General features: G+C 37.8%; 1 protein-coding gene across 1 annotated transcript in view; it reads left to right on the plus strand.

The window, feature by feature from the left end:
- The window catches only part of Lama2 (laminin subunit alpha 2), a 606,823-nt gene that overhangs the window by 530,265 nt on the left and 61,025 nt on the right, over nucleotides 1–15,533 (plus strand). Inside the window, 4 exon segments of the mRNA XM_052169299.1 lie at nucleotides 3,125–3,241; nucleotides 5,324–5,506; nucleotides 7,338–7,343; nucleotides 9,965–10,119. Of these exon segments, the coding sequence (XP_052025259.1) occupies nucleotides 3,125–3,241; nucleotides 5,324–5,506; nucleotides 7,338–7,343; nucleotides 9,965–10,119 (461 nt within the window).

Raw genomic sequence — 15,533 nt, forward strand, 5'->3', positions numbered from 1 at the left:
CATCTCTTGTCGTCTTTTTTACTTCTTCCTCGGTGAACCTTGATCTTTGGGAAGAGGGATATGATATAGATGCCCCTGTGTTCTGTAGATTCTTATTCTCTGTACCTTGGCCAATGATGTGTCTCTGCCTTAATTACTATCCATTATGAAAAGAAGCTAGAGAAACTTCTAATGAGGGTTGAAAGATACATTAATCTATGGGTATAACATAGTCATTAGTACTTAGTTTAATATTATTTCAATTTAGTAGAATTATAATGATAGCTTCTCTCCTAGGGCCTATGGTCTATCTAGCCAAAGATCCTTAGTTACAATAATGGTAACCAGGTATGAATTTCATCTTGTAGAGTGAAATGAGTATTAAATCCAGGCATATTACTGGGTTACTACCATGACATTTGTGCAACGATTGCATTGTGGGCTGTCTTGGCAGGTTAGTTCTCACTATAGCTCATGGTGTTCAATGTGGTTAAGACTGATGATTACTTTGAATCTTTAGATATGTGTATTTTGTTTGAAATATCATAGAAGTCAGGGAATTAGTAAGAAGTCATGAGGGTGGTAAATGGAGTAAAGATGTAAGGTAGTGGTTTAAGTGGGTTAACAAAACTAATGAGACAGGAAAAGTTATGTAGAATGGGGAGGGTAGAATAAAGGAGGGAATACACGGAGAAACAACTAAAGACCTTTTGAAGAAGTCATATGGAAACTTACTACTGTAGAGGCTTCATAACACATACATATGTATATGTAAACACACAAGTATACGCACATATATAGATATACATATATACATATACATTTGATTCTTCTGCTTTATGTTCTTGATTATGATAATATTAAGTATTTTATTTTAATTCTATAACTGGTTCTTTTTGTTTTAATTTATTGTAATCAACCTTTGCTGATTTTTTCCCATTATCTTCAGTGAATAAGACATGGCATATTAGCCTACCCTTGTTGCACATGGACTGTGCTCATGAGACTCTCCTCTCATTTCTGAAACTGTAACAGCAAAGGAGAAATGAGATGGAGACACTTAGATGGAGAAGGCTGGGTTGTGAGTGGGGGTGGGAAGACTATTACTGCCCGAGGCCCTCATTTGTTGATTCTACTCCTGAAATCTTGCTGTGAGGACTGAGGACGGAGGGAAGGGGTTTGCTGGAGCTCTCAGGCCTGGCTTGTGGTACGCATCACACACTCACTGGCAGCCAGCTGCCCATCACTACTACTAAATGCTGTCCAATGCTTTCCAGAAGACGAAAGAACCCTCTCTTACCCGTCCCTTTTCAGTGCACCTCCTTACCTGGAGAGTCTGCCTTTTTTTCTCCAGTTTGTATTCCATTAGGCTATCTTTTAAAAAAAAATCAGTGTTCATACATTATGAAAGGAAATTAACATTATGCTATAATAAACTATCAAAAGCATATTCAAGAGGGCTGAAGTGGTGACTCAGTGGTTGAGCTTATATAAGCACAAAAATCTGAGTTTGGGTCCCTGGTCTCTATCCCATGGGAAGGTAGAGATACGAGGATTTGCCAAGTTTACTGGACAGCTGGACAAGTCAAAATGGCTCTGTGTTCACTGAGAGACCCTGTCTCAAGAATTAGGATAGAGAGTGAGAGAAAAATGACATACAATATTGACCTCTACCTTCTGCAGAAACATGCACATGCACACACAGGTATATCTATTTGCACATGCATAGGTACATCATACACACGCACACACACACACACTTTTTTCCCAAGACGTAATCCAATTTATTCAGTCAGAAATAGCAAATGCTATTCAGTGAAGCCAATTTGATATAATTTGCTTTTTCAAGTTCAACTTGTCATTTATGAATGATGAAAGAAAAGCGGACTCATGATGAACTCATTCTCTATTCACATATTGTATTAGTGACTTTTGTTGCTTTGATTTACTATTACTCTGTGATCTAAAGCCACTAATGGAAGAAAGCATTTATTTTGGCTTAGAATCTGGAGGGGTGTCCACAATATCAGGGAAGCATGGATGTAATCAAGCAGACATAATAACTGATTACAGCAGCAGGTAACTGAGAGATCACATTCTCATCTACACCCAGGAAGTAGAAAGAGTGAACTTAAAGTTGGCTAAAGTTAAAAGCACTCAAAGTCTTCAGTGACAAGCGTCTTCCAGCAAAGTCTGGCTGCTTCTCAACTGTTTTTACAAATTCGCTTAACATTACCAGTTACTGGGACCAAGTGTTTAAATACCTCACCCTACTGTGGAGGGGGAGTCACAGGGAGAAATTCTTACTCAAACTACCACATATATACTTACGGTTTATTGGACTCCAGTAAGATTTACCTTTTATACATCCTTAAATTAATCAGTTATTTTACCCCTCAGAGTTTTCAAAGTTCTTGACATTGCTAAAATATAAACCGCATAGTTCTTATTACTGTAAAAACTAACCTAAAGTTTAAGTTTTATTACAAGTACTAAGATAAGATAAAGAAGCTAATATATACACATTTAATATTAAATCATCACTTGAAAGTGCTGGTTTTGAGTGCAAGATATCATAAGCTAATGTAGCAGGACAAAAAACTTGATTGAAGTCTTTTTGATGGATTTTGTAAAAATGTTGCTTTCTCTGTGAAAAATGGCAGGTTTTTCTGTATTGTATTGTTATTCCTTTGCTTTAGTTTTTATTTCTCTTCCAAATAACACTAAGTGATGTTTACTGAAACAGGATATTATTATCTATGATTATATATGAGATTCGAACACCTAACACAATGTTCCATTTCAATAATGAAATTTGAATATGTAAAAATCAGTTGGAGCGAGACCAAGAGAGTAACAAATGTGCAGGAGCAGACTAGGTCTTTTCAAGGTTTCTATCCCACAGGAAACTGTCAAACTACATCATGGAGACCAGACAAGAAGAGAAAGATGGCATGGCTAACCATTCTAAGGTGCCAACTCATCACAGATCTATGAGTTTAATGCAAGATGTGTCAATTGATAGAAGATAGTAAATGAATTATATCCTTCTTCTGGCCTTTTGTTAACCATGTGTTAATTAATTGAATGTGCACATCCAAGAATACTATAAACGGTTTCTTCTCTTTTTGCCTTACGTTCACAGAAAATCACAATGATCTAAATGACCTGAAAGCCAGGTTAGAAACTGCTGACCTTAGAAACAGTGGACTCCTAGGAGCTTTAAACACCACCATGGGCAAGTTATCAGCCATTCCAAATGGTAAGCCTCAGGGTCCCTACAGTGTGTATTGGCTGATCTGAAACACGGGAGGGTCTTGGTAGCTTTAACCGTTTTCCTTGACATCACTTTTCCATTAGATGCCGGCTTTCTTAATTACGCATTGTTCTTCTGAGAATCAGAACCTCATTTACCAACAGGGCAGTGCTTATTCTTGGTTGCCCTTACCTGACATGCATGTTTTATGTAAAGGAAAATATGGATGCCATATTATGCTGTCGTCCCTGTTTTGGCCTAAGAACTCTAGAAGCAGTGGGAAAGAACACAATCACTGTTCCCTACTATAACAAAGACACAAATTATTAGAGTCTGTACAGCAACAGACAGGAGGCCATGTCTTGCTTGGCTAAATTGAACTCCGTAACCAACCCAGATTTCCAAAACAGTACTGGTCAACCCATTTCTGCAATATCATCCAACCCATTAAAACTATTTATGACTATTGTTTGATATTAGTTTCTGACAGTGGAAAATTCTTTAAGGGCTCTTACTTTTATACTTTGCCAGCAGACTATAGTAAATCATAACTGTTTATTAATCAACATGCTTTAGTAAGCATATGTAATTCTAATTGTATGTAATATGTAATCTCTCATGCTAATTCTACAAGATGGATACAATTGTTATTTTTATTTTGCAAGTAGGAAACATAATACTAAAGGTTATTGTTTAAAGTGATGTATATAACACTGGAACTTTGCAGTTTACCTTCAGAGCCTGTGTCCTTATTTTTAAAAAAAAATATGTATTATATATAAGTACACTGTAGGTGTCTTCAGATACTCCAGAAGAGGGTATTAGATCTCAGTACAGATGGTTGTGAGCCCTCATGCAGTTGCTGGGATTTGAACTCAGGACCTTCAGAAGAACAGTCAGTACTCTTAACCACTGAGCCATCTCTCCAGCCCCTAGAGCCTGTGTCCTTAACCACCTATACAGCCACACAAGCATGGATCTCTTTGTACAATTGTATTAGTCATTTTATATCTCTGAAATTAAAAAAAAAACAAATACAAACAGGCTAAAAAAACAGATTGATTTTGGCTCACGGTTTCAGCGTATGGTCCGCTGACCCCCCAGCTGGCCTTGTAGTGAGACAGAACATCATGGTGAGAACACGTGGTGAAGGAGAAGCCGCTTACCTCACTCACAGTGGCCACAAAACCAGAGAGGTCCAGAGGGGGAAGGCTGGGAATTGAACCCTTCAAAAGCATACCTCAGTCTCTTACTTCCTCTGGTCAGGACCCACAGTCCTTCAGTTTCTACCTCCCTAACAATGCCATCAAATTATTATTTGAGCAGTGGATTCATCCATAGATGAAAGAAATACCACCTCGTTCATACATTTCCCAAAGTCCCAGCTCTGGCAACAAGTCCTTCACCACAGGAAACTGCAAAAGTCATTTTATATCCAAACCAGAATAACTATGTTGTATATAAAAGAATTTTATTTATGAATCAGAATTAAGGCCATACATACCACATAGGAAATATCGAAAATTAGATACCATTCTTTCTAGTACCTTTTTATGGAAACTCTTGACTATTTGGAACCTCTCAGAGTTCCCAGGCAGAAAACAAATAGAAATACACAATCACAGGCTCTAACATTCCCAAGCAGTCTACCTTAAAATGAAAGCATAATCATTTTCCTCCCAGAGACATACAGATTAAATCTTAATTCTAGTTTTGATGTAGTTACACGAACCATATATATATGGTTAATATACTCAACAGGAAATCCCAATGTATCCTCTACACTGCAAACTTAGGAATAATCACTTTGCTGTTTTAAACACCGAATTGGGTATTTATCACAAAGCTCCCTGAGAAAATTTAATTTAAGTAAAAAAAAAAAAAAAAAAAAAAAAAAAAAAAAAAAAAAAAAAAAAACCCAAAAACAAAAAACCAATTGCTTCATTTGCTACAGCTGATTGAAACCCAGTTCTGCCTTCGCCCTTTGGAAATGCATCCCCGGGGTCAGCCAGCCGCAGCCTCCCTCTGCCAAGCAAGGATGGACCACTCACCCCTTGTTTTCTTTCTCATGCCCACTTGTGCCCACAGACACGGCTGCTAAACTGCAAGCTGTCAAAGAGAAAGCCAGAGAAGCCAATGACACAGCGAAAGCTGTCCTGGCCCAGGTTAAAGATCTGCATCAGAACCTAGACGGCCTGAAGCAAAACTACAATAAACTAGCGGACAGCGTGGCCAAAACGAATGCTGTGGTGAAAGACCCTTCCAAAAACAGTAAGAGCTCCTTTCTCGCTGACAATAGCATCTATTTCTCCGTGCTGTGAAGAGGGCCTAGGCTCACGCGTGGTAGAGCTCGAAACCTTCGAGTCCGTGTGCTCTTATGAGGGTGTGAGGATTGCAGGTCCGACTATGCCAGCACCGAAGTCTCCCGGCTCTGCCTGGAAGCCTTCTTCATTTAACTTTATCCAATCAAGGGGAAGCTGGGAATTCTCAAAGTTTATAGGCTATTTGATATGTGGATTTCAAAACTTTTTAATCCGTTAGTATAAATGAAAATACGGTTACACGTAGGTATAATATGCTCAGGATTGGAGATGCATGGAACAGAGTTTAAGGGGCGCACTCATTAGCAGTCCTATTGGAGCAAGATACCACTTTAAAATGAATTCACTTTAGAAGTTTTTCTGTGTTTGTTATTTAGAGTCCAATTAATATCTCTAGGAAATCAAGTATTTATTTACTTTATAACTACCACTCTTTTCACATCTCATATATCACAAAATTCATTGAATTAATTAGAATTTATTGAGAAATCTGAAATAATTTAGAGGAATGATTTATATTTTATTTAAATTTAGTCCACAAGCATTGGTATCTCTTACAATATTTTCCTTCATTGTCACATGATAAGATAGTATCTTGGCATAAGATTTCCATAGCAAGAATGCTTAAGTTCTTTTTATTTTTTGCTTTTAAGAAACTAGACTATCTACTAGAACTTTTATAAAGTACAAGAACATTTATAGACTGTGATAACAGGAGACCTTCTTGTGGTGGCCATTCAGGATGATGCTCATGACAGCTTCCTGGGCAAGGAGGAGAGTAAGGACAAAAACTATGTGCTTCCAATCTAGAGGAAGAAAGAAAGAGGCACTTCTGTCCTCCTTACCATTCTTCAAGGAAGAAAGGGTATAAAGACAAATGTTATGCTTTCTTATATAGACCCAAAGATAATCCCATATTTTTAGCCACCACACTGGAGTTATTCCTTGTGACATACCACAACATGTCTGAAAGTCAGGAGAAAGTAGATTTAAAAGTAAATTTGCCGTTTTCTTTTTCCTTATCTTATAATGTAAGATATCATCTTGTTCTGGTTCAGAATGAATCTCGGCTGATGATGTCATTGTCATTAATGTTGTTGCTTAAGCCAGTGAGTGGTGGCGCACGCCTTTAATCCCAGCACTTGGGATGCAGAGGCAGGTGGCACACACCTTTAATCCCAGCACTTGGGAGGCAGAGACAGGTGACACACACCTGTAATCCCAGCACTTGGGAGGCAGAGACAGGTGACACACACCTGTAATCCCAGCACTTGGGAGGCAGAGACAGGTGACACACACCTGTAATCCCAGCACTTGGGAGGCAGAGGCAGGCAGATTTCTGAGTTCACGGCCAGCCTGGTCTACAGAGTGAGTTCCAGGACTGCCAGAGAAACCCTGTCTCAAAAAACAAAACAAAACAAAAAAACCACATCAATATTGTTGCTTATGTAACTATACCCTTCACAAAAGAAACATCTACTGCTAAATATTAATCAAATATTATCTTTTTATTTTAGCAACATTTTCTTCAGTGTAAACAGTCTGCTAAAGGGCTTTTTTTTTCCTTTTCTTAATTAAAATGTTTTTCATGAAATGTTAATTCATCATATTTTTGTGTGCTTTTATCCGCAGTACTTATGTGCATTAAAATGAAGTGTATTTGTAAAGAGCATCTATTTAAAAGTGCCACTTTATGATAGTTTATAATACCTGTAGAAAATATTTTTCTCATGAATTTTCTAATTTCTTTTTGTTTTACTTCCATATGAAATTACCTGCAGAAATCAGTATGTATACCTTCATCTGTATGCTTTTTAGTAATTTCTATACTCTTCTGCTTATTGCAAAAAAACGCTTCAGTTTTGCATGTGACCATATATTGGAACTGCTTTAAGCACTGCATAGCTACTCTTTACATGATCGCCAATTAATATATATAAAAAGAATTTTTTGCCAATATGACTAATATGTGGGTATATTCAGGATAAAATGTTTTAACAGTGCTATGGAAACCTAGTGTAATATTTTAATTTCATCCACATAAAAGTGTAAAACTGACTTTGTTGACAGATTGAGATAAATTACCATGTATGTCCCCAATAGTACAAATTCAGCCAAGGGGCACAAATGACTTCCCTGCACATGAGTTAAGGTAGCTAAAATAGATCATGTTGTCACTACCACAAAGCTTACTTTTCCTCCCTCAATCTAAGTAATCATTCTCATAATTAAACAGGTTCTAAACAACTCTCCTTGAAATAAAGTCGGTCCTAAATAAATAACTCATTTAACTATAAAAATATTATCTCTTAAACATTTCACAATTTGAGCTGAACTTCACAGCAGTACAAATAACTAGGGAGAATGATAATTAAATCAAAGACATCAAACTGTAATGAGCATGATTGAGGCTCGCCTTTGCAGAAAATGTTACACCAGAATTACAAGACTGTAGGAGCACTGAAGACCAGAGCCGTTAGTCATGGCTCAGAATGCAAGAAAATATAATTGACATGGAAATAAGCTGAGCAACTAAGAAGTTAAAATTCAGAAAAGAGTAAAACAGATACTTGGAGGGTTAGTCAAAAAAGAAAGCAAAAGCACAACTAGGTGGTTCCTAAGGCGATAGATAGATAAAGGAGAAAATGATGTAACAGAGAAGAGAGTCCTTAGGAAAAGTCTAAGCTAGTACGTTCTAGGGCTTACAACATACAGATGTTCACATTCTGGAGGAAGCCTCCATTTATCAAACTCTAACTGGAGAAGCTGTTTTAAAGTCTACTCAGTCAGACAATTAGGGAGCAAAATGAGAACATTTTCAAATACTACTATACATGAAGCCCAACCCCAGCATCACAGATGACCTAGGTTTTGGAGTCACAGAAAGATGATTTCCACAGGACTTAAATGACTTTGGAAAGTAGCAGCAAAGGACAGAGGCAGACCTCCCTTTATTTCCATTTTGAAGCAATTGAAAAGTCTTGCAGGAGATTTAGGAGAAATGGGTATAATATTTACCATAGCCTTAGTAATCTTGGCTTAACTGCTCATTTTCGTTGTATGAGTGTAGCTGTAAAACTCCATGAGCTCTAGAATAACTTGTAGAATAAAACACTAGAGGATTAGAAGAAAGAGAACCCTGGACAAGTACAGAAAACAAGAAGTACCAATGTTCCCTAAATGACTAGAGCCTTGATCCAGGTACCCTGCAGTAGTTATACATTTGTTTTAAATTCCACCAACAGTACAATTCACATTACAGAGCATAAATCTAAGCTACCTCTCTCACGGTACAGTGTAAAGATGCTGGTGTTTAGGACTGATGCCTGAGCTGAGTCAAGCTCTTGTCTATTAAAGTATCAGGCCCAAAATGAAACAGAATAATTGTTTATGTCCAGGTGAACATATTAAATTCAGTCCTAAAGACTGGTTCTCAGCGTCCCAACATCAGCAGAGCAGATTGGTCCTTGTCTAACAGAGCAGGTAGCTTTGACCTTGTAGAATGTTTTTAGAGTCACAATTATAGAAAGCTGAAACATACAAACACAGTTAGATAACATATGTCATGGTTTGGATAAGACAGCCAGCATCCCAGAAATCAAATAATTGGCTTCCCACCCCTTCTAGACCCCTCCACGGTGTCGTCCACAGCCCTGGGAGCAGATGCTAGAGGTCCTTGGATCAGACAATCTTTAACCATTTTTAGGTTAAAGCTTTTAAAACTGGAAATTTCCAACCTTTTTGTAACCAACAAAAAGAGCAGTGTGATATGAATACAACCAATAACACAGTGCAGAATAATGAAGACAAAATTGAAATGAAACTTGAAAGATTTAATTAAAGCATGACAAGGGACTTTAGATTCAGTGTTGTTCAACGTGATAATGTTCTGCAAACCATGGATCCATAGCTTCCCATGCAAACGTGTGCGAGGGAAAGACAAAAAGAAAAAGGAAAACAGACAATTTTGCATGAGAGCCTTAATTTTAATGTGGCTTGTGTATGGACAGACTAGGTGATATTTTAAAAACACCCCATTTTCATTTTTCTGTGACTAAAGCTCTATCTTGTAAAGGTCAGCTTTGGGATGAAAAAGTCAGCTCTAATTAAGCTTTTTCATATCTTCTGTCTTTAATGCCAAATTTCATCTTAATCACAAAGCCAAGACTTTCGCTAACATTTCTGGTCTGCTCTAATCTTAACTAAACTCCTCACCGTGCCTCATGGCGACAGTCTTTCAGCCTTCAATCATGGGCTGGCTTTCATCACATGGGTAAAATGAAATGAATTAATAAAGTTACTGCTCTTCTGTCTCTTATGTCTGTAGGGGTGGTGGTGGGTGGTTGGGGTGGGAGTCGGTCGGTGCATGCACACCCAGACACACAGATGCTAATTTTGCTCTGTGCAGTTGCAGATGCAGGTGCTACTGTGAGAAATCTGGAACAGGAAGCTGATCGGCTAATAGACAAACTCAAGCCAATCAAGGAACTTGAGGACAACCTAAAGAAGAACATTTCCGAAATAAAGGAACTGATCAACCAAGCCCGGAAACAAGCTAATTCTGTAAGATTGTATTTTCAGAATTAAGAAATACTAATAAGTGTTACTGTTGCTCCCAGAGAGTCTTCCTCAGTGGGACCTGATGAATGAGTCACCCATTACCTTTTAAAGGTCGCTGCGGGGAGGTAGGAAGGAAGAAGTAGCACTTTTTCTCCCTATATATTTCAAAACCATTTCATGAAAAATGGTAAACCATACTTGCTGCTGGAGAATTAGGAAGTCTAGTATATTTTGATTCTTTAATATTCTAAATCAACAACAAAAGTACAACACTGATTTTTGCATGCTGAAAGGCATATGAGTATCTTATCCATGAAAGTCCTAAAAAAGTCCAACAAATGAAGTTGCAACCTGAGTTTACAAGCAAGTGTAGGAGAAATAGAATCATTATTTTAATTGTTATATAGCTTTTGCTTGTTTTTGTACACACACACACACACACACACACACACACGCAAGACAACTTATGCTTGTTGCAGGATTTGTTTTTATATTTATGGAGTTAAAAATAGGAAATAATCTCACTTGAAATGTTACTATGTATTTATTCAGTTAGAAAACTCTTCAGACAAATAGAACTCTGTTACATGCTAAGGTAGTGGCTTCATTACATTTTATGCTATTTATTTATTTTGTGTCATAGTGTATGTGTATAGGTCAGAGGAGAACATGTAGGAGTCTGTTCTCTCCTTCACACCCTGTAGGTCCTAGAGATTGAGCTCTGTCAGGCTGGGAGCAAGAATTCATACTCACAGTCCCTGAACTGGGATCCTTAAATGCCATTGTCAAGCTGTAGATATGCAAAGTTGAACCATGATGACTTTAGAAATGATAGCTTTTAATAAGATACTTTTCAGTATTGTCAATTTTAACTTAAAATTTCATAAGCTATTTCATTTTTAAAAAACTCAGTAGCTAGGATGATCAGAAAGAAGTTATCATTAATTTATCAATTTTTATTTTTAATAGTGGCCAAGAATATGCCTGGATGATTGCCATGTATTTGTTCTTCCCTGTGTGTACCTAAGACACCTAAACAAAGCCATAGCAATCACGTTCCAGTACAACATTGAAAAGGACCTTATATTTATTAAAGAAAACCTCAGGAAAAAAGTAGATTAGAGAAGATGGTATAATACAAGATAAAATGAAGCAGTAATAGTATCAGAGAAGATGCCTATTCAATTAGAATATGAAAATTGTGTGGTATGATTGACAGGTAATCATTGTGTGCTTTCTGCACAAAGTAAAAAAAAAAAAAACAGTGTTACAAGCTTACTCAGAGACATACACAGTGAAAAACTATATCTCTTGTGCTCAATGCTTTTTCCTGTGAAGTATGCAAAGATGAATCAGGCAGGCATTGTACTTAGAAGGTTGATAATGGAGTAGATGAAAATCCTGATTAATATTAGTTTTCTGTCTTCTCACTGCAAAAGAACAGCTCACAGAAGGGCGGGTTTATTTGGATCTTGCTTCCCAGGGATGTGGTTAATCACAACAGAGAAGAAAGGGCAACTGGAGCAGAAAGCAGTTGGTCATACTGGGTCTGTCACCAAGAATCAACTTGCCTTCTTCTTTTGGTTCAGTTCAGAATCCCAGCCCACAGAAGTGTACTGTCCGCACTTAGGACAGGTCTTCTTCATTTAACCTAATCTAGATGGCAAGCTGGACCCTTTCTCTTCAATGATTATGGGTCTTTTCAAGTTGAAAATCAGCATCAGTCAACACAACTCTACTCTTGGGGAACTTGACACCCAAATATATCACTTTTCTGACCACTTCCCGTATCAGGCTCTTCGCCGTCTCGGTGCAAGTGCCTTCAGCCCAAACCCAGACGTCCCCATATTCTTTGGCAGTTCCAGCTCTATTGTAAGGCTTTTTTTTTCTGGAACACAAGACCATCTCTGAACTGGGAACACCAATCAAAATAAGAAAAAGGTGTATACTTCTAATAAATATTGACATAGAATAAGCCTTTCCATTCTGAGGGGGAAGAATGGAAGGTTAGTTGGACAGAAACACAACAGGGGAAAGTAAACCCTGGAGCTCCATGTTCAGAATCAGGCATTCATGATGGAATGTTCTGGGCTATAAAAGCCATGGATAATATTCCCCCTCTGCCCCCACTGTAGCACACAGAGTTTTTCTCTTTGGCTCTTTTCCATTCCAGGAGTTTCCCTGGTTGGACATCTCATGATGAGTCTGGCATGTAAAAACAACCTGAGGTCTCCACTGCCACTTAGATTTTACCTTTACTAGTCCAGGCAGTAGCTCCTTAGAACATCTTTGCAAACCTCCAGTCCTGCTATACATTGCCTAGCCTCAGCAGCTATCTGGAGACATGGCCTAAGACTTGTCCTGTCAATCAAAACTAGGTTGTCAGGTTTGGCAACAAATACCTTTACCTCCTTACTGACCTATCTTGCTAGCCTAGTTAAGACATTTCCTAATCAATGAACTAAATGCATTTCTTCTAAAGTGGTTATTTCAACTTGTTGATTGTATAATTGAGTAACTTATAATGTCCTTTAACAAATGGCCTAATTACCAGCTGAAAAATGCAGTATGCAGAACATTTGCGATATCCAGCAAAATTTAATTGTGTATATGGTATTTAGCAGGTGGATAATGTTGTGCCAGGAGCACCTTAAAAACTTCAGCATCTTAGCAGTAATTTCATAAACTTTGCCATGAAGTTACACAGAATATAGTAATCGGTAGAATCAAGCATCCCAACAGGATATTTGTGTTTCAGAAATTTCACACCTCATGCAAGAAGGCTACATCTGAGAGGTTTCTCTTCAAAAATTGTGTAAATGCTTTGTTTTGATTTGGCTATTTTAAGTTGTTCATATGCAGTCAAACTCTCTACCACTGCCTATACACCCACTTGAAGTCAGAACATATGGTACTTACAAGAATAGATGTGTAGTTATGATCTAGTTGTAAACAGTTGGACTGCCTGAATATTCCAGGTATTCGGGGCATATTAGAGAAGCAAAACACAGCAAGTCCAAAGGGTTTTTATATGAATGGGTAAGGACAGAGCAGCAGGTGGCTCTGCAGGATTATCCTGGCATATTGTGTATAATACTGTCATTTTCTTCATAGAATCAGAACTTATGGATATGGAAAGGGTACGACAGAGTATGTTAGTTGCAAATCTTAGCAAAATGAAGTATGCCTGGTGTTTAAATGATCACACCATGGACTGGGCTCCCAAACTGAGCTTTATCTGATCACGTGGTTCTGTCTTCCCATTTAACACCCCCTTTTCATGTGCACCAGTTGTGCGATCTGTTATTTCTACCTCAGCTTTGGAGACAGGGTCTGAACCTCATCCTATGACCGTACATTTCATATACTCATGCCTTCCCCACAGCATGGCCAAACAGGATTATTTAATTGGGTCTTTAAAAAAACATGACTTGTTTATGATATGTGACTGATACCATGGCATTAGAGCTATGCCTATGAACCATTAGTGAGTAAAGATAAAAGAAACTACACACAGTTACTTTTCATCATGAATCAAGACCCTTTGTGATTCTGAATATGATTTCATGCCAGAGATGCCTGAATCTACTATTTAATTCTATTCATGAATTACTGTCAGATCTTTTATTTCATGTTCTCTTTGATCCTCTTATGATATCAATGGCGCGTATAACTCACCTCAGATATTGAATTTGCTCAGTGCCATGCTCTTTTCTCAGGAAGCTTTTAATTCACATATTACAAACTACTAAAATTCACCGAATAGCATACCTTTGTTTGAACACTAAAAGGTATCTGACACCTGCATTTTTGTCTAACTACTCAGTATTACAGGGTCTTTCTGTTGCTTTATCCTTTTACTCTCTGACCCTCAGATAACACTTTGTACAGATGCTATGCTGCTGCGTGACCTTTACCCACACAGCTTTATCATAGTACTAGCACCCAGGAAAATCTATACTTAGAGTCTGGCTTAGAGTTTCTATGATTCATTCAGCTTTGACTACACTCAACACTCCATATAGCAGAGCAAGTCTCTCATAGGGGAGACAACCAAGAGTAGACTATAGGAGGAACACACAGCAGATATCTGAGATCAAAGGTAACCCCTAGGATTGAACCATCCATTGTCTAGGTAGATCATGCCTTTACAAGGGACAAAGACACACACACACACACACACACACACACAGATCTAAGTTGACTTTCTAGATCACTACAAGTACAGACCACCACACACAGCCTGCTTCTTTGCAAAACATTCCTCTGGCTAGCGACAATTGCTTATTGACGAGATCAAGAACAGGCCTCTATATGGTCAATAGGAGAATCAACAGACTTATTCTTTCCCCAGAAGTTCCCAAATGTGGATCTTTCTGACTGTCAGAGCCAAACAGATCTCCTTGATTTTCATTTCTGAATATAGCAGAGTATACATCTAGAACATCCGCCAGCTAGTTCTCTTCTTCCATAGAAAAAATCCACAATGCTCCTTACTCTCACCAAAGTGAGACAACTTGTGTAGATACCTGCTGTGTATACCACATTACAGAGAATTGTCTGATGACCTATTCAATCTTAGAGTCTGCCCGAGTTTTTCATTGGAACAGCAATAATATTAGTTGGGTTTTTTTTCTCAAATGTGAAAGCTATATGAATAGCAAAACCTGCAAGAAGCCATGAAAACTGGGAGATTACAATCAGGTAAGGCCAGCGGGTATCCTAAGACTAGACATCTGAGCAAGTAGCCAAGTTGCTTCCCATCTTCTCTCCTTGCTGAGCTCTATCAACTGGCCTAGCAGCCATCACGGATGGTGATTTTGCACCTGACCCAAAAGAAATTAAATCCAATAATCAAATAGTGCTATTTGTGGCTGAACGAAGCCTCCTCTCATAGAAGTAAAAATTGGCATGAACAGTGTCCTTCTATTCACATAAGAATTCCATTCTTAGCAATTTATAGTAATTTTTGAAGTACTATTCAAAAGGAAAGGGAGCTGTTACATGTATTAGTAGTGATAGACATTTGGAAATTATTTCCATCTCATTTCCTAGTAATCTAATAAGAAGTGTAATTTATTCTGAAATATATATTCAGAGAGCAATGATTAATATTCATATTGTTAGAAGATATAGAGCACACTCTGCCTGGCTGCCTCTAACTGTAAGTGCATGGGTGGGCTGACAGTACCCTCTTGAAAACTAAACAAAAATGGGATTCCTCCAAAAATGATACCCAAATCACTGGAAACTGAATTAAAACTTTTTTTTTTTTTATCAAATAACCGCAGTGAAGACCATTTCCATTTGTTCTTGTGAAAAATCCCATTTGGAAAGTTTGTCTTCAAAGAATGATGTGAAGGTGTGTTAGCTACGTGGTTCAAAAACAATGGCAGACTAACAAGCTTGAGGAAGAC

This window comes from Apodemus sylvaticus, chromosome 23, assembly GCF_947179515.1.
Source record: "Apodemus sylvaticus chromosome 23, mApoSyl1.1, whole genome shotgun sequence".
NCBI classification, from domain to species: domain Eukaryota; kingdom Metazoa; phylum Chordata; class Mammalia; order Rodentia; family Muridae; genus Apodemus; species Apodemus sylvaticus.